Raw genomic sequence first — 24,483 nt, forward strand, 5'->3', positions numbered from 1 at the left:
TCCATGATATTATGGAATAAGCCTTTTTCAATTAGGAGATGTAGTCCTCTTCCCCTTTTCCTCCCCCAAACCTGCCTTCAAGATCCAATCAACACCATATTTAAAATCAGTTTGCAACTTTCTGGCTAAGGATGGACATGCAGTGGAACCTCAATTTCACAAACTAATAGGGGGAATGGGTTGTTGTCCTATAGGCTGCGTTCAGACTGCAGGCATATCTAATTCAAATCAGATTCCTCCTCAAATCCCCTTTTTGGGCAGACGGTCCACACAGTTTTTAGCAAGTACCCTAATCGGATTTGTTCCTTTTCAGACTGGGCCACATCATTGAACCATCTGACAGGTTCCTGACACAGTCTCCCATATTTAAAACTATCACCATATTATTTCACCTTTCTGTTACAGAAAATAATCATACACTAATTACCTCTTCCAAAGAATCCATCTTTTTTTCCCCACTTCTCTCAGAATAATAATAATAAAAACATTCAAGAATCACACGATGGGGATGCGCAGAGGCAGGTGGCCAAGACTGCCATTTGCCGCTCTCTGGCCGCCCTGCTGGCCACCCCGACGTCTAGGGGAAGATTTTGATAAACTTGATTCTGTGGTGCAGATAATTAATTCTGCCTTACTGCCGTTTTCACACGGCTCCATTACACTGAGGTACTATGATGCTCAGCCACCAAACATTTAGATTAACCATCTATCTAAATAAATGTTGATGATATTGTGTTGCATGCAAAATATGAAAGAATCTCTCATAACAATGAAATCGTTGATGCTTGTTTTCGTAATCCAGAATTTTATTCTAGAGGGGGACAGAAGCCACTCACTGCAACTTTAAGAACGGCACCCAAATAATCCATTAATACAATAATACAATACAATTTTATTTATATAGCGCATTTCATAACAGCTGCAGCTGTAACGAAGCACTTTACATACAACAACAAACTAGCCATAGTACAACAAGTGAAAGCATTAATTCAAACAAAACACTATATACAATAGACACCATAAAACAGCCGAAAACTGTCAGTCTCAGGTCGAATCAAAAGCCAGAGAATAGAAATGTGTCTTCAAACGGGTTTTAAAAATGGACAGCGAGGGGGCTTTCCTAACATCCAATGGAAGGTCATTCCAAAGGGAAGGACCAGCAGCCGAAAAGGCTCGATCCCCTCTGAGGCTCCGCTTGGTCCTCGGCACCTCCAGCAGCGCCTGGTCCGCAGACCTGAGGCTGGCGGAGGGTGTGTAGGAGTGGAGGAGCTCAGAGAGGTACGCCGGGTCGAGGCCATTTAAAGACTTACAAATAGAAGCATCAATAAAATGAACCCTAAAATGCACTGGGAGCCAGTGAAGAGAGGCCAGAATTGCTGTTATGTGCTAGATCTTCCGAGCTCCAGTTAGTCGGCGGGCAGCAGCATTTTGGACCAACTGGAGACGTTTGAGTGAGGACTGGCTGACTCCAAAATAAAGTGCATTGCAGTAATCTAGCCGAGATGTAACAAAAGCATGGATTACTGTTTCTAAGTGCTGATGATAAAGGAGGGGCTTTACCTTAGACAGCTGTCTAAGGTGAAAGAAGTTGGACTTTACAACAGCACTGATTTTCTGGCCCAATTTAAGATCACTGTCCATTTTGAAACCCGATTTTGAGACTGTTGGCTTTAGATATGAAGCCAGGAGGCCCATGTCAACAGGGTGGGATGTGGAAGAGCCACTGGGACCGAACATCATAACTTCTGTTTTCTTTTCATTAAAATTTTTAAAAAATTAGTGACATCCGGGTTTTGATGTCCTCTAGACAGGACAAAAGTGGTCTTAAGGATAAAGCGTCTTTGCATCAAATGCAACGCGGGATTCTAGTTAAGGTAAACTGTTTTAAGGCAAACTTGAACAAAAACTTCAACATTTTATTTGCCGATGTTTCTTCGTCATTATGCTTGTCGGTGGCTGAGCGTGCTCCGCTCACAACTTCTGGACACAGCTGTTTACTAGCCTCTTACCCGGCTTTACTCTGACTAACCGAACGACACATTTGAATAACGTGATGAGTTTTCAAACAGAACGTTGATCAAATAGGCCATTCTTTTATTAGCGTGGATGAGACTGGCGAGACACAACAAGGGAGATCCTGGGTGAGGCTGCTATGATGCGCAGCCAACCAGCTCACAGGATAAATCCACCCGTGCTCTCGTCGATCTCGCGCCGGGAACTAATCACTCGCCTTGTACTGCCCGTGGGTATGTACAAAGCCTCCGAGTCAACCTTCTCTTTGAAACGACACGTCTTTCTGCGATATGGCTGCCGATATGGCTGTATTTTTTCATTTTTATTTTTTGATGAGTACTTTTTGAAAACCTGCGATGCACTGAGGCCGCGAAACTCGAGCCGCAAAGTAGCGAGGGATTACTGTCTTTGGATACCAATTGCAGTGGTAAAATACATAAGAGGGGATGGGGGATCAGGGGGAGGGGCGTCCTAGACATTGCAATATGGTAACTGTTCGACAGAAAATAATCTCTACAGCGAATACAAAACAAAGGATAGAATGCAAAACAAACCTTACCATCTTTTCATTATATAAATGCCATAAGGACAGAACACATACAATGCTAGATTTATTCTACATTATAGTCACCCTTTGTTTGTTTTGCATTCCTCTTCTTTTCCGAACTCCTGATTGGTTGCTATACGATGTCACACTATTCCCCGATCTGATGCAGGAGCCTTTGGGATTTATTGTTCCAAACTGTACAATGGTGACTGAACTGACTGTACCACTTGATGAAAATGTGGGAAACATCCTAGCTTTTACACTTACAGTCTAAACTGTATAACAAATCCTATTAAATATAAAATAAAAAAAATGCCGTAAGTACTACGAGGATTAAGTAACAAAATCCCCTCCCTTTGTTACATGACATTCCATATTTTCTTTCATTCTAATTCTTACATTGTAATTCTTAAATTGTATGATCGATTTATGGGGCTTGATGTACTATTTGCCAGTGTCATCTGACCTCCAGACAAAAAAAAGGTCAAAATATGATTTGTGCTGATACAAGACTTTATCACTCTTACAGGCTTATCAAACACACCAAGAAGCTTATGGACAAAGAGGAAAAGCTTTGCATCAAGATCCTGAAGACACTCCGAGAGATGCTGGACAAAAAGGACTGGTTTCAGGAATCTGTGAGTAGTCCGCCCACATTTTTGGGCTCACAGACACAAAACCCTTGTAATAAGGTGACAATTTTTCAAGGTTTGTTGCCCCGCTTAGCCTTGTTTCTAAGTGTCAGCAGTGCTCTGCTGCTGCCGGCAGCCCTCATTCTCTCCCATGTCTGTGAGCCAAGAATCTCCCTCATCTGTATGCAGTGGGCCTTTCAGGGTTACATAAGAATAGGAGGCACTTGAGGACACAGACTGAGAGGGAAGGGGGGGAGGAAGCAAGGGGAGCTGGTGGAGGATGAGGGGTGAGGTCTGAGCAAGCAAATCAATACTGCATGGGGTGTGCGCAGGACACTTTTGGTTTTGGGTCTGGGGAGGGAGCAACAGCAGGTGATCGAGGGAAGTGAGCGCATGTGAGTGTTTTTGGTCACTACGGGGTGGAAAATAAAGTGCACTGCAAAAGTCAGGTCGTTAACCACCTTCAAGAGGATTGTCTCCAGGCATGGGCGATGTTGCTCTTCTCAGGATATGCATATTTATTTTATTTTAGACACAAACTTGCATCCATTTTATTGGTATTGGTGTTCCTTATTCCAACACTTGCTTTATCTGGTCTGGCCAGAAGAGGAACAGACCAAAAGATGAAGTGCCGCTTTAAGACATTTTTTTTCAGAACGGTATTGGCTCTAAATGGTTTCTGCATGGCAACTGAAAGGTTATAGTATCTGTAGCATGTTTTCAAACCCTTTATCTTCTGCCACTAGTAGTACAGTCCAGCGCAATCTACTTTACAAGTGAATTTATGAGTTTGTTTGTTGTTGACGTGCTGGTTTCGGTCCTGAAGCCAGTCCTTTGATCGAGTTTTGTTTGCTTCAAACTTGTACTGGGACAAGTCACGCTAACAGCTCCGGTGGTTTTTGTGCTCGCCATGACGTGATTTACATGTAGAGCTTACTGGCCACAGATCTGAATTGAACCTGAGATACTGGCGATGTTAGTCGGGGAAATGTTCCCCTCAAAGGAAATGCATGAATATTGAAAATAAGTCACAACTTGCTCATTTGTCAAATGACTTTAACGGAGTTAACTGTTTTTGCTAACATTACAGCTTGTGCTATTAAAACAGAAATATTGAAAAGAAGAGGAAAAAAAAAAATCGTACCTATAAATAATATTATTCCCGGTTTCCTCGTTGTGGTTGTATAGCATTGTGTGTACCAAAGTGTAAACATCCTTGACGTTTTGGTATTTATGAACTCCACAAGCGTGAAATGTGCTGACACTCTTTAGTGGGGGCAACCACTGAGCCTCATCTACTTATTCTTCATGTCTATGAGTTGAAGCGCTTCGGTGTATGGCAACACCTTTTTGCATAATTTGCACAAAACCACGCCTTTAACTCATTCACTGCCATTGACGAATTTACTTTTCACAGTCCAGCCATTCAATCCCAGGAACTTATTTCTATATATTTTTTATTTTTTTCAAAAGTTAGGGTAAAAGACGGTCTGGTCTGGCAGTGAATGAGTTAACAAGGCTTCCAACAGGTAGTTGAAATGAAATCTGCCTCCCTAGTTTATTTTCGAGAAACTCCTTAGCATTTCAGAGCCAGAATTGTGTTTGGGCACGGAGGATTGTATCATCAACGCAAGATTTCACACACACGCTACAAATGCATTTTGCACATTTATCAGTCAGCTTCAGTTTGCTCTCTGGGCAGCTGTAAGTTCACGCGATATCACCGTGAAGGTAGACATAGAAAGAAGCAAAAAAGGAGGAACATTTTTCATCTTGGGGGACCCTAGGCTGTGACCTCCTCAGAGTGCACCGAAGACGGCCACAATTCCGCCAACGGCCCGCTGAATAACAACGGAGCCAACACAATGAAGAGACATGGTGGCCACAAGACTTCCAAATATCAGCAACTACCAATCAGAGGGAAGTTGTTTTCAAATTCAAATTCATGAGAACAGCGATTTAATCCGGGCAAAACATTTTTAGTTATTGTATCAAGGCTCAAAATAACTGGCTTCACATCGCAATTTGCAAGTTAAAATTTGTATTTAGTGCTTCAAACAAAGATATTGACAGAGCTGGGCAGTCCATCCCTGGGTCGGACCGGTTGGACCCTCCGGCCCGGCAGGATGTCCATTTTTGGGGCGGGGGGGGGCCGGTGACAAATTTTAAAAAATGGCTGGACTAAGCATGGCCGGAAGTGGATTTTAGTCCGGCCCACTAATCGGCCCTCATGCGTGTGACGTGCTCGCGAGGCGGCCAAGTTTCATCTCAGCCTACTCGGTGAAAAGCTTCTTTTTAGGCTTCTTTATACTTCCGCGTCGGCGCGAGCGACAACTGCTGTTATAGGGATTGTGGTGTTGCCGCCCCGCCCGCTCTTGTAATGGTACGCCCCAGTTGCAGGTGGGAGGCGCGGGTTACGTAATGTGACAATAAGGAAATCCAAACAGGCTTGAACGCACGTTGCTGTTTCACGTCTCTTCTTACACAGACAACTGCCGCATTGATTCACATGACCGACGCCTTGCGTCACCTGTAACATGTCATGGTTGTTCTGGGAGTGCGGTAGCCCCGCTGTGTGAGCCTGTCTTTGTGGCATTTGTGTGTGAGGCTTTTTTTTTTGTGCCAGACTGGAGCATATTGCCGCGGCGGGTGATTGTCGATGGTCAGCGTGTTGTGCAATTCACATTAGTTCTCGCCTCCTTCATCAATGCACAAGCCACTATCAGACTTTGGCTATGTCAGCCGGCTTGCGACATCACAGGCTCAGCGCAGGGTCATAGCTTGTCATGGGGGCGCAAAATAACACAACACCACTCAAATACTACATACAAGAAATGATATACCAAATGCTTAATTGAAATTAGGGCTGGATGATATGGCTGAAAGGTGTATCACGATAGAAGTATTTCATATCAGTCTATCGATAATTATTCAATTCTTTGGTTTTACCTAATCAAAATAAGATAAAGTACCATATTTTCCGGACTATAAGCCACCCCTTTATATAAGCCGCACCCACTCTTAATGAAAGTTTAAAAACAATCGCTATCGCTGTGCTAAATAAACATCGAGCCTCTATCTTGATAAATAATATGATGTTTATTCATCTGCACGTCACACATCTGTAGAATGGGTGTTCTGATTAAACGAGTGGAGCGTGTACACACCTGATTGAAATAGATCATGTCACATTCAAACAGCCGACCACAGATCTTCAATCAGAATGACAAAAAAATCTGCATGTTTAAATCCTATTGTGGACACATAAGGGGCACACATGGACACAAAAGTAGTAGTACCCTTCAGTTCAAGGAAGAATAAATGCTCGGTTGGTAGACATTAGAAACTTAAAGAAATAAATCAGGCATTGCTTTATTTTAGGGGACCAACAGAATTATTAGGGGGAAAAAAACTAATAAAACTGGCATTGACAAATGGTTGGCATTGTTAATATTTTGAGGCGATCATCGCAATAAAAAGAAAATCTGTAATTCTCTGAGATTTACAGATATGCACGTGTCATCAGAACAACTTTGAACTTTGACTCCATAGTTCAGTGCCGTCCATTGTACAAGTTATCGGTAGGATTTCAGTTATGACTCTGGAATAGTCTGTGTTGTTCTTAGCCGTTCTTGGGCGTTTTTAAGTTGAGTTTCTGGGGCATTATTCTGCTGGGGACCTATGACCTGCTGCTGAGATCAATCCATCTCACACTGGGCAATAAATTTCACTTCAGAAGGCCTTGGTAGTCTTGAGATTTGATTGTGTACCCTGCACAGATTCTAGACACCCTGTACCGGATGAAGGAAAGCAGTCCAAAAACACAGCCCAAGTGAAACTGAGCCTCCTGAGGTCACAGCTCAGGGGCACGTTTTCATGCACCATCATCCGACATCTCTAAACTGAATTCAAACTTCAAAAACTAGTACAATAAAAAACAACGGATTCACAAAACGAACAGTATTATAGCCAGGAGAGTATTATTATCAAAACTCTTTCAGAACCTGACTAAATAACGGATACAATAATCTGGCATCTGAATGTTTTTACCATGAAAATAAGGACGTCTCTATCTTGTGCATCCAGAAAAGTTCAAATAGGAGCCAAATGCCGGAATATTTCCTGAATAAACGTTAGCAACGTCTCAAGAAATTAAGAGACATCATGTCTGTGCTGGTGGATTGTAGACATGTGTTTTTTTTGTTTGTTTTCTGGTATTCGTTACCTGTACACCTTCTTCATTGACCCATTTCAGTTTGATCACACTATGACTTCAATACTTGTCGCGTGTATGTACTGAAAAATTCCTATAAAACATATTTCAAGGGATGGAGTCATTTCCTTTACCTTGAATGTAATTAATTTTATATGATATTCTCAATCTCATTATCTAATCATGTCCCTTTAATACAGAATAAGATCATATATGCGGGTAGTCTCTTTTTGAACATTTGGAACGGGGCTTTCAAAAAACCAGACAGTGCGCAGAGGTAGGATAAATATCGGTTTGTGTAGGTGTGTGTGCTCAAGCATGTCTCTGTGGCCTCTGTCATATCCTCGTAGCCCTGAGCGTGGACCTGCAGCCTTACTGCACGGAGGGGGGGGGGGGGTGTTAGGGAGAGAGGCAGGCAGAGAGGGGGTGAAAGAAGTTGATGGAAATAATGAGAAAGAGACAGCCAAAAACAGACAAGGAGAGGGAGACGGAGTGACAGCATTAGCATTAGAGGCTGGTGGCTCCCCAGGAGTGCAATGGGTTGTTGGGGGGGGGGGGGGGGGGGGAGAAGGAGTGAGAACAAGATGGCGGGAGGGGGAGTGAAGAGGAAGGGAGGGAGGCAGCCATGTGAGGATCCATGTGAGCGGAAGAAGGGGAAAAAAGTGTGCGGCGGCTGCAGAGTGAGGGATTGGAGAGAAGCGGCGTCTGCTCAGTCCATGAGGAGAGAGGGCAGGGGTTGTACTTATGTAATAGCCTGCAGTAGCTGAGCCAACGTCACGTGGACCATCGCGTTCTCACTCACAGCTCCCCCTCCCTCCTTCGTCTCTCCCCTCTGTCTGCTCGCTGACGCTCTCTTCCTCCTTTAGCCTCCCCTTCTGGCTTTGTCTGAGTCCATCACTTTCTGGATGTACACCTGGTTTAGCTTCCCACTGATCACCGAGCGGTCGAAAGTGTAACCGATGAGAGACATGGGCAACTTTCCAAATAGTTATCTTCTAATTGCTTAAAAGAAATAGGGAGGGCGGTTGTGGGTGCATGAGAGGGAGAAAATGTAATGCAAACATGTAACCATGCTTCATTATTTTTACTGAAATATATACGTAGGTTGCGAGGTTTGCTTGTGGTGGGACAGCGAGCTGACACCAATCCAATGTAGCTGCCAAATGAACCAGCTTTGACCCCAAGTAGTCCTTCCAAACACATCTACGATTTAGTATGTATGAGGTTAGCATGTTGTTTAACATTTTTTTCCCCAACCTTTATTGCACATACTATATTTACATTACAATACTGATGGCACACCACCGATGAAAAATGTTTCAAAAAATGACGAATAGTGAAATATTGATCATGTCTCAATATACTCACAAATTGACCGTACTTACTCAGTGTGAAATCTGGGTCTCGGAAGCCACAATTTATTCTCTTGTACAAAAGGCAACAGGTGGATACACAGGTTTATTGGACTGTGCCTTCTGCCATCTAATGGCAGCGTATTTACTTATTCTCCCTGTGACTATAAGCCGCTGGCATAGAGAGATGAGCAAAGGCATATTTGAAGTTCATATATATATATGACAAATCAAGGGAAATTGAATAATTTCCCACACCCCGACCTTCTCTCGTTCACACTAATTTGAGAATCACTTGTCTGATTTCAGTCCTTTTTTAATGTTCTGCTCACCTTTCTTTTTCTGTCACAATGATCCCCACCAGTCTCTGTCACACTGTCTGTCCTTTTTTTCCCCCTCACTTGCCAAGTTTAATACCACCTGCCCAAGGCAAAGCAGATTTACAGATTACCACCCTCTCGATGCTAAGCACATCACATGCACCCATGAACTGTATGTGGTAAGCCTCGCTTCGACACATGCACACTTCGAGGCACACACTGCCATGTTGGCTGCCCCTATGTGTCAACTCATCCATGAGACTCATGGACACCTCACATGCTTTGGTCTTTATTTGAATTCAAGATGTCTGCTGCGTCCAGACAGAAAGTTGAAGTCCGTTAGTTTAAATTCTGTGACCCTTAATAAGACATTTAATTAAAGGCCTTAAAATGCTAATGGTGAAATCCCTATAGTGAAAGTGTTAACGGCAGGAAAAAGGGCATCCTTGATTCATCAGTCAGGTGTCTCCATATTATGTTCTGGTTTCCACAGTGACGAGATCAGCACGTGTTGTTTGTCTGCTCCGGCCGTGACTGGGCACAGGAAGTGTGTGCATGTGTGCGCACTTGCGTGTGTGTATGTGTGCGCATTTGCGCAGGGGTGTGTGTGCGCGTGAGTGTGTGCAAATGCACGCGTGCTTGTGTGCGTGTGTTTGTGAGTGTGTGCGCATGTGCATGCATGTGTGCAAAATTCTGCCTTTTTAGCACATTCAAATGTAAAAAAAAACGTATTTTCACACAGAAGCTGCACAGCTTTATAAGCCTCACATATTTAACATACAAATACAAAAGAAAATAAAAACAGTATTCCATTCATTTACTCCAAATTCGTATGAGGTGTCTGAATATTTTTTTTTTTTTTTTTTTTTACAAAAAGTTTCAATGCTTTTTCATTTTCAACACTAACACCACAAAGAAGGATGCAGTGATACACTGGCAATTTGTTTGAAAAAGTCCACACAACTCCACCAACACGGTTTTTAATTTCTTACCTTGAATTGTGTTATTATTGTTATTGTTGTTGTAAAACATATAATAAGTAAACAGTAAGAATAACAATAGTGTTTTAGTATCAGTAATAAGTGTGTATCATTACTAAAATGTTTCAAATGGCAGGGTGATTTCAGGGGAACACCTTTACAGCTGGGGCAATTGAACTAACATGCTCCTGAAATGAGTGCCATATTTTTAAAAGATTTTTATTATAACCCCGGAGTCAATGGCAAACAATTCCCAATTTCTTGATAGACTCAGTATTCCTTATCCAAATTGTGTGAGTGGGACCAAGAATTCTTCCAGCGCATTATGACAGCCCTCCTTGCAATCTTATGACAGTCCATTGATCATGATGTTAATGTTGTTTCAAATGACAGTGCGGAGTTTATTTATTGGAGTTTGTTGCGGTGGCGTGTCGCCCTGTGGCTGTGCAGGACGATGCGGGATCCGTATGTCTATTTGCCATTTGAGCGACGGAGGTAGGCAGCAGTGAAGGATGTGAGCCTGCTGCACGTACAGTAGATGACCTCTGTGCACGTTGCTGTATCCTCCTCTCTGTGGCCAGCTCCTGAATCGTGGAAAATTCTTTTGTGGCAGATGGAACTTCAGCAGGCGGGAATTCAAGTGCGCATAATGTTGCACTGCTTCAGGAGGGTGTTGAAGTGGTCCCTGTAGCACTTTTTTTGACCCTCGATCTCTGCCCATCCAAAAGTTGGCCATATAGAGGATTTGCTTGGGGAGAAGAGGAGTGGAGCAGTTTTAAAATTGATTGTCAGGTGTCAGTATCTACAGCGTGTCTATTTTAAGCGCCGAAGACCGTGTTCTGTGGAAAACACTGGCTGCTGAACAGTACGAAAGAATGGCTGTATAAAGGTTGGAATATGGGATAATCATTCGTGTTGAGTCCAGCAGAGTTGAAGATGGAATATTAAGAAATCCAGAGAAACGCTTTGCAATTAATCGACTTCAACAATTTTGCCACAACGAGGGTATGCGCTTGAGCAGAGCAGATCTAAATAGCCATCTCAGTGTTTCAATGTAGAGAGATTTGAACTAGAGAACGGGAACAGTTAACACTCATTGAAAAATTAATGAAGAGGAAACACAATTTTGGTGGGTTTAAAAGGAGCTAAAAATATACTCCTGGGAATGGGAAAATCCGCAAATAGACTGCATTATTGTTTAAATTGAAGCTGTTAAAGATTGGGTAGAAACCTTTGTGGTTTGTAGTCCTAAGAGTTTGTTGAATTGTGGCATGCTTTTCAACCTACTTATATTTCCAACTTATGTATATTATGGAGCATAAATGCAAATGGATGGCAAATAGGAAATCATACATGACCTCTACCCATCCATTTTTTTCCCCACTTTATCACCTTGCAGTAGATTATAAGGTATGTGATGTTGGTTGATATAGTGTCAGCAGTGTGGCTGTATTTTCTAAGGTTTTGCTAGATGGTGCTATTAAGCCAACAGTATCTGCCAGTAATAATGAGCATGCGTGTACCCGCTGTTTCTCTGTGCCAGCACATATTTTTTCTGCATTTAGCGCATGCTCTGACATCATCCTATTTGTCCTCTTACATAATTTGTGTGGCGTCATTCCAGCCTTTGTGTCCCTCTGCGATATCTCACCAATGACAAAGATCATCACAGCTTGAGGTGAAATGTTTAGCATTAATTGTACACCCACTATATATCAGAATACTAAAATGAGCTAGGAAGACATTACATCCTTCGTATATTAAACTGATCAGGAAAACAAACACCAATCAATGTGAAACAAACAAACAAAAAAAAACATGCCGTGCTTGGTCACAAACATTGTTTTGAACATGTCAGTCTTCCCAGTTTTAACATGGTTAAGGAATCACATGCAACCCTCCATCTAACAGTTTTGAACGCTTGTTTGTCCTGCAAACGTCCTTGAAGCAGTCTCACCAATTGCTCTCACATGTGGGCCTAATTTGTTTTGCTGTTGTGCCTGTTTGCTGGATAAAAGCATTTTCTGTGTCATGACAGTGCATCTCGAAAACATTGTAACTGGGGGCATGTGATGAGTGTGCAGCTTTTCATGAGATCCCTGGATATGGGCATTTGAGTTGATTCAGTTAGAGCATAATGCCATTATGGATGAAATTATATAACAAAAACAGCCTGTGATTAACATTTAAATAATAAACACTTCTGTTCACGTCATTGAAATTATCACTCACAATCCTATATGTATGTCCTGCTTAAACTATTTTGAAGGAAAAAGAGGTCAATGAAAATGACTTAACCTAAAACACCTACTGCAATCTACACACTAGTAACTTGCATAGAGTAATTATTTCTCTTAAAATCGGTCATGGTTCTTTTGCCATGAGTGTGGACCAGGTGAGCTGTAGGAATTACAATAATGCATTTCACCAAATAACACCTGTTTCATTTCCACCCTGCCTCTGGGGAAAAAAGTGTCTGTTCATAGATGTTATTGCTGAGGCATGAAAACGTCCATGTCTGTGCCTGTTTGAACTCTGTTGCTAACTTAAAGAGGGAATCAATCCATACATATTTTTTCAAGAATATGTTCCCAACAGGTCCATTAGTTGCAACTTGAAGGCATTCTGATTAATATTGTGTTTGTGGAATATGAGTTAAGCAGCAAAATCCGTCCCATTTTAGGCATCTAAGCGGGCGGCCATTTTGTCACTTCTGTCAACTGAAAGTGACATCACAACTACTCAGGGCTCAGTTAACGACCAATCACGGCTCAGCTTCAGAAAACGGGTCAGCCGTGATTGGTCGTTCCCTGAGCCCTGAGTAGTTGTGATTTAAAACAGCAAAACCTACTGAGGCACATAAGCACTTTCTGAGAATATTATGCTTGGAGTTGTGCTGGAGTTTGCTGCACAGTATTAATGATAAGTCTTACGTCATGTGGCCGGGACAGAGCGCCACAGTTATGTGTGTGTCAATTTGACATATTCCAGAAAGTTACACATTCAGGCTAAATTGTTCTCTCAGTGTGAACTCTGTACTGGCCACAGAAGTTTTGGTGTGCTCTGTCAGCAAATTGCTACAGCTGTCCGAGGTGCCTTCTACAGACTGCACATTTGCAGCTGCTTCCATAGATGCCCAAAAGGATTTAGATCGCAGCAGTAGTTCAATCGTTTGAGCTTAGCTATTCTCGGATGTTTTGTACCTTTTGCTTTAGACTTGCCATTTTGTGTGTATTAATGCGGGATTGTGTCATTTTATGCATCTTCAATTTCCTCAGTTTCGTCTTTGAAGTGAACTGCATAACTTGAATAACTCTTGGAACAGTGTGGCTCAAATCCTTTATTTTTGCTGTCGACTGTTTAACAATTTGTCACCCTCTTAAAATAATGGCCCAAGTCATTTCTTCAGACAACACAAAAAACGGAACCACATTCTGATTATATTTTGTATGTATGACTTAAGTCATTATTTTAAGAGGCTGACGATTTTGATTTGACATCAAATCAAATCAATATGAGACGAGAGGGACAACGGAACATCTTTTGTTTCCGCTTATTTACATCTGGATCTGATACACAACTTTGGAGATAGCAACTTTTGCTTGAACCCATTTTTGATTGGAGCAAAGTTGGAACATGCGACTTGTGTGCTTGTTTTTGACCAGGTGTGCACTGTTACATTGATTATTGTTATTGATGATATGTAATAAATAGCATTGATGTCTATGCTGTGGTTCAGATTTCAGATTTTGCCCATTAAGACTACATTATAGTCCTCAGATGTGTAAGCAACCTGAGAACCAGAGAGCTTTGTATGGGCGGCTAAAAAAAAAAAAAAAAAAGATATATCATTTCATAAAGCCGGCCCAAAAAACAAGTGCTTGTGACATCAGCAACACCCTCCAGAGAGTAAGAGTGGAGATCTCACGATGACAGGCACTTACATGCCTAAACAATTTGGGAAATTGACCTCAGACTCCGCTGTGTGTGCCTCTGACTCTGCGGCTTACAGCCGCTCACGGCTCCTGCTGCTGATGGCGCTCCGTGTTGGATCTTCTTCAGTCTACTCTGTGCTCGGCCATGCCACGGCAGCCATGCCATGTATTTCATCATCTTTTAAACTGTACCTATTTGGTGGTGGGTATACCAAGGGTCCATAGACTGCGGGTTGGTGTGAGGGAATGTGTTTGTGTCTTTTATCTTTTTTTTTCTTTGTGAGGAATTTTGTGTCGCTTTTAAAGTATTTTAAAGAAAGCTGCTTTCCTTATAAGGGGTTGATTGATTGATTAGCAACAAAGTCGATCATCGAACTGCAGCTTATAGGGTGTCTTGTTGCCAAGTATACGTATGGACACCCTTATGCTTGAACACGGTGTTCATTATGGGCAGTCCGTGACATGCAAAAAATTGTCCAATAACAGAACACTGCTCAGGTACTGGTCCGGGTGGGTGGTTCATTCTTCCGTATCTCAATCTCATTGCTCATGTGAGCACTGAAGTCCTCCGGCAGAACAAGAGAGTACCCAGGGGCAACTCTGTCATGGAAAGGGGCACTCATATTACTCTTTCGGACTGCGCGTGGGCCAGGCCACCTGTCGCTTGCCCCACCAGCAGCAGGCCTGGCTACCGGGGGTTCCCCCAGTGACTCACGTCCGGGCAAGGGAAAACTTCTTCCAGGATTTGTAATCACCATTAGGATCTTTGAAGCCGTGCTTGTTCTGTTCCCTCACACAGGACCTGTTGGCCATGGGTGCCAGGGGGATAAAGTCCCAGATTACTTATCTCCTAGGATCATTAGGATGCACAAGTCCTTCACCATGATAAAGCGATGGCTCAGGGAAGGGTTGATGTGATAAATTATAAGTCAACTCAGAATTCTACAGAAACACGTCAATTGGAAGAAGGACGCATCCAAATTGATCTTTCATCATCATCAGTAACATGAGACCGACCCTGTTTAATGTCCTAAAAAAAAGACGTAAACAGTAAAAACATTTTGCCAACTAAAAGAGGTTGTTCAGAAAGCCTGGAAAAGCATCGCAAAAGGAGAATGAAACAGTTTTGATATGCAACTAAACATTAAGCCTTTCGCAAGTCTGTTCTTCTGCTTGGTTTGCTCACCTAAAAATGCGGTATTTAATACGAATATTGCAATTAGTTCCGTAACAGATGTGTATATAGAGGATTGAAGTGCTTTAAATAAAAACTGTGCATTCATCTTTTGTTGTCAAAACATAGATGTATCAGTCTGCAGGACATTTTTTTTTCAGTTTTCCAATGCTTTGGGAGTGGAGGGTTTTGTTTCTTAAGTACCTTGTAACACATGCTTGTATTCGCCACATGATTAGCTTGACTTTATTTGTATAATATCTGTCAACGGTAGGGATTTGCAGGGAACTTGTATTCATAACGTGTCGTGTGCGTGTGTCACCTAAGTAGGCGCCACTACTAACTGTCCACGTGATTCAGACCTCATTTATTTGGCTAACACTCTGTTCCCTATGGCCTCAGTTTCACAGGCAATTGACCTTGTCTGCCCACAGTCTAGCAAAGAGCAACCTCTTTCACTTTTCCTCCGTGCTTCTGTAGGAGAACAAATACAGATAGCAGAAATGCGAGGCAAAAGAAAGATGGAAGCAGAGTGGGTGGGGGGGGGGGGGGAGCTGGAGGTGGGGACCAGCAGCTCTGGACACCAGAGCCGCAGTGTGGCGTGCCGGTGCACATTTTAAAACACCAACAAAAACCTGCACCATACTTGATTTTGTTTCCTGGGAAACCTTGCATAGTCTCATAAGTTACTCGACCTCTATTTCTGTTATTCTTCTCATGGCTACTACACGTCTGACTGGAGGGTTTCTCGCCAATGCAGCAGCAAGATGAGTCAGACTGGGCTGGCTCTTCTCCGCCGCCATCCTGCCTCCCGTCTCCTCTCTCTCTCTCTCTCTCTCTCTCTCTCTCTGTCACTCCCTCTCTTTCTCTCTCTCTCTCTGCAGAGCGAGCCAGCAGACTGCAGCACCCCGAGGAGAGAAAACAAGCTCAAACCCCAGAGGGTTCCTTCTAAGTCATACTTTTCTTTTTCTTTTTATACAAAACTAACACGTCCTGGTAAAATGAGGAAGCGTTAAGTTAAACACGATTCGAGCTGCAATAACTTCCAAAGTGTGCTTTGGGACGAGTTTGTAATGTCTGTCTTGTAGTCACCCCTCAGACTGTGTCTGTGCATTGCCGCATGGAAATGAGGAAGGCTCAGTGGATCCTCAACTTTAGTTCAAGAAGGATGTGTGCGAGCGTTGGTGTTTGTGTGAACACTCAGCCAGCCAGACAGTGCAGGCAGACAAGTGTCTCCACTGACTGCAGATGAGATGTTTACTGACACAGAGAGCGTCAGCCGCATGTGCACGTCCACTTCTTCTGCTGGACCGCAACTAGCCAACAGCTTTGGCGAGGCGTGACATTGCCTCATTTGTCTTTGTATGCAGTTGAAACGTTCTGTGGTATCCTTGATAATGTTAGTGCAGTCTTAGCATTGGAGATGCAATTATGGCACCAGTCACTCATGATGTTAATATGTGACATTTATCATGTAGTCCTCATGAAAAGGTCTTATTTTGTGTAAATAACGTACAGCTGTCAGCAATTCGGGCGGTGATGGAAAATTGCTGCAGTCCGGTGGAAAACGATGAACATTTGACTGCACAACAAAGCGCAGGGGTTACATCGATGGCGCCGATGCTCCTGAGGCGGGCCTGTGCTGGTGGGAAAAGTCTGTTGCCTTGAGCGATGTAGCAGTCAGCATGACAATGACTTGCACGTCGGTGTTTACTGACCAGAAACTCTCGCAGAAACGACCTCGAGATTGTAGATAGGTTTACCAATGTTGCGTTGAGCTGTTTTTATGGCCTCCTCTGATTTTGATGCCCTGTTTATTATCGTCAGCTAATGCAGACATGGGCACCGCCATCTCCTGGTTGTCCCAATGCTGACTTTCAGTCACCAAAATCTGAAAAGGCTGCTGTTATACTTGTAATTGGTTGACCGAGATTTTGTTGGCAAAACGTCCGCCTCACCGACCTTTTTTTTTTCTTAAGACAATGAGATTTTTTTTATGTACCCCTGCTAGTTAAGATGTCGAACTGCCGCCTTGTTGAGGTGTTTTTAAGTCCTCGTCGTCTTTCATTACCTAAGTTTGTTTGCGTCGACAGCTATTTTGGCTTGTTTGGAGCTGACATTTACCATTTGTTTTCTCATCTAAAGATATTCTGTAAAAATCATACATACTGAAAGCAACACGAAAATAAATAGATCATAATTTCCACAGTTGTTTATGCAGTTTTATGCTGTTTGTGAATTCACAAACACAAACCACAAATATATAAAAGGTCCACTGCGTTTCAGTGGAAGAATGAGCAGCATGACAAGTCATTACATCATGCAAATCCCAGTTTTACATGTTTACTGTACAATCCCATGAATATTACTTGTCCCCCCCCCCCCCCCCAAAAAAAAAACGCTCAAATTGATTATTTTGCAGGGGGCTTGATTATAAATAAAAAAAGTTCACATTGTTTAGACATTTAGTGGTACTTAGGCAGTACCTAAGGGTTATAAAAGAAAGATGGATGGATAGGTGGATGGATAGATAGATAGATAGACAGCTGGGCATTCCGTCAGTGTGACGGACCATTCACCTATTCATGCACACATTCATACACCAGGGAGACTGCTGCCATGCAAGGCGTTTCCATGACCACGGGCAGCAAATTAGCATTCATTATTTTGCTCAAGGACACTTTGAGACAAGACTTGAGGATTGACCCCATAACCTTTTGGGTTGGGAGATGACCACTCTACCACTGATCCATGCCACCCAAATACATGAGTCAGGCACCACTTTGCAAAGATCTAGACTTGAGCTGTCAAAAGATCCAATTCATAACTAGAAGTAACCTGCGATGAATGTTTATAGCACGTTTCAGTTTTTTTTCTGTCATTTTTCTTCCTCAGCTTCACTTTTTAATTTTTGGGGCGTAAGTATAGTTATTATGGACACAGTCACTCTAATAAAGAAAAGAATGCATTTCTGCAACTGAGAGATGAGTCACATTTGGTAGATTTGATCTGTTTAGCCGTCTTATGAACTACTGGGTTCCTCTGAATATGCTTGACAGAAACTACATTTGTCTTACAAACGTACTGTAATTTTGATCATTTTCATTATCTTGATGGCTCAGGAAAAAATCAGTTTGAATATGTTCACCCTATGTTTGAAAGAATGATGATGTGCATTTAACAGGATGTTTTCTTTCCATTTAGGGAAAGGAGTTGAGAGAGATTCTCCTCACTCGCTACTTCGGGAATCAAAGACTTATTTCCAAGTCAGAGATTGGGAGTGGAAACAGCTCACCTGCTTGTTTTGCCAAGCCAACATTTGGAGGTGAAAAAGCGGACCAAAAACTTTTTGTTTTCCAATGGACCATCAATTGAATGTGCAAGTTTCAATACGGTGCGTGTCCAACTGCTGTAAAGTATTTCTATTGACGTGTCTGGAATGTATGATTGATCTGTGCAGGAGGTTCTCTCACAGCGGACTTTGACAAGCCACACAGTAGTATAATGGAGATCCAGTGTCAACTGGACATTGTTGGGGCATCTGAGCTAGTGATTGACCTCATTGTCAACACGAAGAACGACCAAGTGTTTGAGGAGAGCGTCTTGTTGGGGATTGCCCTTCTGCAAGGCGGAAATACACAGATACAGGTGATTGGCATAGACTTGCACATCCATTTTCTCTGCAAGAGTGACAAACAGTTGAAATGGAAGTCTGTCTGCCTCCCCTAGGACTCCTTCTACAGCCAACTGTACAAGCAGAAGAAGTCAGAGAGGTTCTTTAAGGTTTTCTATGACCGCATGCGTTTGGCCCAGCAGGAGATCCGTGCCACTGTGTCCGTCAACATGTTTGAGCTCAGCTCCAGAAAAAGGGATGATGACACTGACTTTGGTAGTGTCGGATTCAGAAAAGGTACAGACACACTGTGATGTATTTAAAAAGAAAAAGGAATACCCTCTCATGTTCTATCCTAAGCATTGTCCATAATGTCCATAATGTCTATACAAGTTAAAGATAGGACTATAAAAGCTTCAGGTTTCTTAAAAAACACCTCACCACACCTCGCGTCCCAATACGATACGTGAGGTCCTGAAGCTCACTTTGTAATAGTTGTGGAGAAACCCAAATGTTGCTCTGCTGACCTCCCTGTAGACTGTTACTCTCAGTCCGTGCTGTCACAAGTCAAAGACCATGTGACTTTGCGCATCCGCAGCCCGTCAAAAGGCCGTTGTATCAAGATTTGGTGCTTTCATGTAGCAGCACCCACGTCAACACTCGCTCTTTTGTCCACTCCAGAAATTAATCATTTGGAATGACTAATTAGTTTTTTCACTGTTGATCATGAATCAATCAATCAATTTGCAAAGGCTCAGTTGTTCCAAAATGCGCTTGTGCCCTCCATTGAAACGTGTTGTTTTACGTTTTCATCCATGCTGCAAGGGAAAGACTCAGGACTTCATATGAGAGAGGACATGCGAGGGCAACTTAAAGAGGCTTCGTCTGTGACCTCTAAGGCTTTCTGTGCTTTCCGAAAAGAGCTGGATCCGGATCTGGAAGCCTTGTGCCACAACAATGAAGTGACAGGGGCTGAAGAGGTCTTAGAGGAGACTCGCATGAGCCAAGCCATCGCTATTATGAAACCCATCTTACGGTTCCTTCAGCTTCTTTGTGAGAACCATAATTGTGATCTGCAGGTACTCCCTTTGGCATTATTGTGAAATTAGCTTCGACAGTATTGTGGATTTCGCTGCTGTTTGACTTTAGTCTGTCTCCTCGGTGTGTAGAACTTTTTGCGCTCGCAGAACAACAAGACCAACTACAATCTAGTGTGTGAGACGCTTCAGTTCCTGGACTGTATTTGTGGGAGCACCACTGGAGGCCTTGGACTACTTGGCCTTTATATAAATGAGGGCAATGTTGATCTGGTTCGTCAAACCTTGGAAACAATCACAGAGTACTGCCAGGGCCCCTGCCATGAAAACCAGGTAGAACGTGCCCTGAATTATTATTTATTTATTTAAACGGGTTATCTATTTCAGGCAGTTTGTTCAAAACGTACATGGAGTGACAGTAAACAAGGCAGGTGTTTAAAAGAACACAAACCAAACCAATGCATGTGCAATTGTGAATGATGACAGATGACATGCCAATAAAAGAAATACATTTTGTAATTACATAAGATTATACAATAGATGTTCATACATCCCAACATGTCATATCGATCCCCAGATAGAGTGCCGGTATGCTTGCCTTGGGCTGTGGGCAGCATAGGGGATAGATCTAAAGTAATAGCTCAGCATCCTTTTGATTGGGTTTGATCCACTGAGACATGGAGATACTGTTACGCACCATAAAAGTTAGTTGATTGCGTCTTGATGTTAAAGTCTGGAAGGTTACAAAGTGTGTGCTTGCAATGTGTATGACTCATTCTCAGTCTTCTTTTCAGCATGATGTTTCAAATTCACAGTTTCGATTTATTTTGTAATCGTGCACTTCTTTCGTTTCCAGACCTGTATAGCCAAACATGAGTCGAATGGTATTGACATTATTATAGCGCTGATTGTAAACTCCATCAATCCCCTGGGGAAGGACCGCCTGGACTTGGTGCTGGAGCTCAAGGTGAGGCTAAATCATGTGTCTGGTAAATGTGATCATACGATGATCAAACCTGTGTATTTCAGTGAGTTCAAAATATTTTCTAGAATAATGCATCCAAACTCCTCTTGGCTATCATGGAGAGCCGTCATGACAGCGAGAATGCAGAAAAAATTCTCTTCAAGATGAGGCCCACTGAGCTTGTGAGTGTCCATCCCGAATGTGTGTTTGTGTGTGTTTTTTGGGGCTTACACAGCACGACGCACATTGGCGGATTCCATTTTAAAACCGAACCAATTGCTGTGCCTTAGGTGGATGTCATGAAAGAGGCCTACGCCCAAGCTCTGGAAAGTGAGGAGGATGAGGACAGTTCTCTAGACCACATCAAGCCATTGGATGTTGGTCATAACATTTACATACTAGCTCACCAGGTCAGTAACCAGTACACTTTACACATATCTGATCGGTTGAATCGGATTGGATGAATGAATTCCTCAATTTTCCCCCCAAGAGACCAGCCCAAAATTTTGAGGGAGCAGCTTGCTAATGCATTTAAAATATAGACGACAAACTGAACCAATCAACATCACAACAGTAGTGTCTATCTCAATATTATTATTTTCACACCTTAGCAATCAAACAACATGGCTGCGAAGTCATTGTTTATCATACCATCCACAGTCATGGTTTCATATCATAAAATGTACATATTTGCAACCTTGCTCAACACACTAATAATACAAGCATTAACAAACCTAAGTGAAAAAACAGTTTAGAAAGGTTTGAAGAATGACGTTTTTTTTGTCATTGTGCCTTTTAGTTATGATTTAGAATGAATGGGGCTTTACTCGCGGCATACAGAGCGGTGACGGCTCTGATTGACTGATAGCTAGCAAATGCAAATCAGTGCATAAGGTAGAAGTAACGCACAAGCAACATTGTTCCTAAAAAGCAAGTTTTGCCGCTTTTTGATGAAGAAGTGCTTTATATTCAAATAACCATGCTTGTTTTTTTCCTGTTACTTTCCTTCCTTGGGGCAGTACAAAGATGGCTAAACATTGGCAGAAATGCTTGAGAATAATTTTGTTGATGCTCAATAAATAATGCACAAGTATACTTAAAATGTTACAACCTGCCAAGGGATTACTGAGGGAAACTGGCCAACGGCTTACATGCAAATGTTCATTATTAATACACACTGTGCCTTTTGAAATAAAATAAAATAAATAATAAGTAAATAAACAATTTATGTTATGATCGGATCAGTGAGTGGTTATGTTTTTGTTTTTTTTTAACTCGCAGATCAGCGATTGGTGATCGCCCCCAAAATCCTGATCAGAAAGCCTAGTAACCAACCCTGTTTTTTTTTTTTTTCACTCAAAGCAATTGTTACATTTCCTCTCTGTCTGTCTGACCGTCCGCTGACCTCAGAGTTGCGCGTTCATGCTGGAGTGCATGTATATTTTTGTGTTCTGTGTGCGCTTTTGGTCAAATTTCTGTGTGATTTGAGTGTGACAAGGAATAGTTATGGTGTTCACTGTTCAATTGTTCCCAGCAGGTGAAAAAAATGCTCTTTTTGTGGATTGTTTGTTTGGATGTTGTCTTTGTCTGCTGTTAGCTAGAAAAAGCACATTTTATTTTACATTTTCTAGCAGGCCTTAAAGCTTTGCGTCTTTATACTCAACGTCAGTCTGCATTTTGGACTGCCCAGCTGACTTGGGTCGTTATAACAGTTAAAATGAATTCACTTGACTTCACATTTGAAACTTTTTGGACATTTGTGATTCACTCACCTGACTTCATTGAAAGCAGCGTGGGTTTAGCTCCAGTCCAGGTTGTAGTCCGCCTCTAAAGTCAGCTCTGATTGGCTCCAGCTTCCTGCAAATCTGAACAGGATGACCGGCATATAACATTAATGGATGGATCGGACATTTGTCATCAAGCGTCTACTTGACCATAATATTGCGCTTTCTCCTCATGGCTGAATAGAGAGGGCAACACAAGCATAACTGGGAGGCGAAACAACTGCATTTGCGTTTGCATGACTTTGGCTCTCTAAGACCAGCATCATGCATACAGGTGGTGCATACAGTACATTTTTGCTTTCAATGTTGGTGTGATCCACATTTCATGTAAAAATTGACAAACGATAACAATTCACAAAGCCTTTTCAAACACATCAAAATGGAGGTTGCGTGGTTCTGTTGAAGGGTGATCATTCTGATCATTAGTCACTAATGGACAGTATTTAATTCCTTTTAATTCCATTTGTGTTTTTTCTTTGCTCTTCACAGCTGGCTCGACATAGTAAGATCCTGCAGCAAAGTCTGAGGCCAGGGTCAGGTTTGGTGTGCGGATCAAGCTTGGACCCTGGCAATGATGACAGGGATGATGCTCTTCAATACTATGCCAATCACACAGCTCAGATTGAGGTAAGAATTTGGTGTTATTACATACAAATTTTTCGATTTCATCTGTATGCATCAAATCATTAAAGACATTGCATTTGCCAGATTGTACGTCATGACCGTACCATGGAGCAGATTGTATTTCCAGTCCCCAACATCTGTGAGTACCTGACCCAGGAGTCGAAAATGCGTGTGTTCACCACCACTGAGCGAGATGACCAGGGCAGCAAAGTTAATGACTTCTTTCAGCAGTTTGACAATCTCTACAATGAGATGAGTTGGCAGAAGAAAATCCGAAGTGAGTCTTTGCATATTGCGACACTGTCAAACATAAAAATGTTAGTGCAGTATGTGATATTTGTCACTTATTTCAAGAATACATTGTTCACCTTTCTTGTTTCTTTGTCCTCTGTCCTTGTCTTTGTTAGGTAGCATTTCTTAAGACATGAATTGACTGGTTATTATCATTTTGTTGTACTTTAAGGGTCAGGATCAAATTTACTGTCCCCTCAGGGGAATTTTTTTTTTTTTATGGCTCCATTGAGGGGTAGTAACAAACCGCTAAAATACATTCCTGTATATGATCTTGACGAAAACTAAATTAAGGCAGTCCACTGTGTGATGTAAGAAGTCAATCCGCAGACAGGTCTGTGCCATTTGTATTCCCGATTTGGAGGCAAACGTCCCATAGGAACTGAAAACAGAAGTGGAAATCAGTTGTAAAGAATAAAACATCCACACCTTAATCCATATTTTCCCCAAAACCTCTGCTAACAGACCAAAAAAATGACCCTTGCCTTTTGCACTGAGCGGCGATAATTAATTTTAAAAAACGATTTGAAGAATGAAACAGATATGTGATATATGTCCATATCTTTTCTCTTATCTTTCTGTTTTTTTTTTTGTTGTTGTAGAAAATAAGGCTTTGTTTTGGTTCTCACGCCATATCTCTCATTGGGGGAGTATCTCCTTCTACCTGGCCTGCCTGCTCAACATCTGTGTGGCTGTATTCTACCCATTTGGAGATGATGGAGATGAAGGTGAGAAATTGAGATCTGATATAGCCGTTTCCGTTATGTAGTATTACATTCTTGGTGTGTATTCACATCAGAAAAATCCTTTGGTCCATTTGATTGGTTCGGACCAAAAGCTGACTTAATTTTGGTGCAGTTCGCATTCACACTGTGCTTTTTGCAAGTGAACTATTTTCCGTAAACACATCCACGTGTGTGATGATCAGTGCTCCCATTGGAAAGCAATTACTAGGACGACATACAGAGCACAGACCCGGAAATAAAGGAAAAACGTGGAAGTCG

General features: G+C 42.2%; 1 protein-coding gene across 3 annotated transcripts in view; it reads left to right on the top strand.

The window, feature by feature from the left end:
* itpr2 (inositol 1,4,5-trisphosphate receptor, type 2) overlaps nucleotides 1–24,483 on the top strand; it is a 79,234-nt gene that overhangs the window by 35,857 nt on the left and 18,894 nt on the right. For 2 of the 3 annotated variants that reach the window (XM_086027735.1, XM_086027736.1), the window contains exons 37-48: nucleotides 3,090–3,198; nucleotides 18,371–18,491; nucleotides 18,627–18,814; nucleotides 18,896–19,076; nucleotides 19,605–19,858; nucleotides 19,949–20,149; nucleotides 20,673–20,783; nucleotides 20,867–20,962; nucleotides 21,071–21,190; nucleotides 23,054–23,191; nucleotides 23,273–23,465; nucleotides 24,082–24,207. In XM_086027735.1, the coding sequence (XP_085883861.1) occupies nucleotides 3,090–3,198; nucleotides 18,371–18,491; nucleotides 18,627–18,814; nucleotides 18,896–19,076; nucleotides 19,605–19,858; nucleotides 19,949–20,149; nucleotides 20,673–20,783; nucleotides 20,867–20,962; nucleotides 21,071–21,190; nucleotides 23,054–23,191; nucleotides 23,273–23,465; nucleotides 24,082–24,207 (1,838 nt within the window). The remainder of the gene's footprint in view (nucleotides 1–3,089; nucleotides 3,199–18,370; nucleotides 18,492–18,626; nucleotides 18,815–18,895; nucleotides 19,077–19,604; nucleotides 19,859–19,948; nucleotides 20,150–20,672; nucleotides 20,784–20,866; nucleotides 20,963–21,070; nucleotides 21,191–23,053; nucleotides 23,192–23,272; nucleotides 23,466–24,081; nucleotides 24,208–24,483) is intronic. The other variant, XM_086027737.1, reaches the window with a different exon arrangement.

Source organism: Filicampus tigris, chromosome 4 (assembly GCF_054856515.1).
Source record: "Filicampus tigris isolate MCC_2025a chromosome 4, RoL_Ftig_1.0, whole genome shotgun sequence".
In the NCBI taxonomy this organism is placed as follows: Eukaryota; Metazoa; Chordata; class Actinopteri; order Syngnathiformes; family Syngnathidae; genus Filicampus; species Filicampus tigris.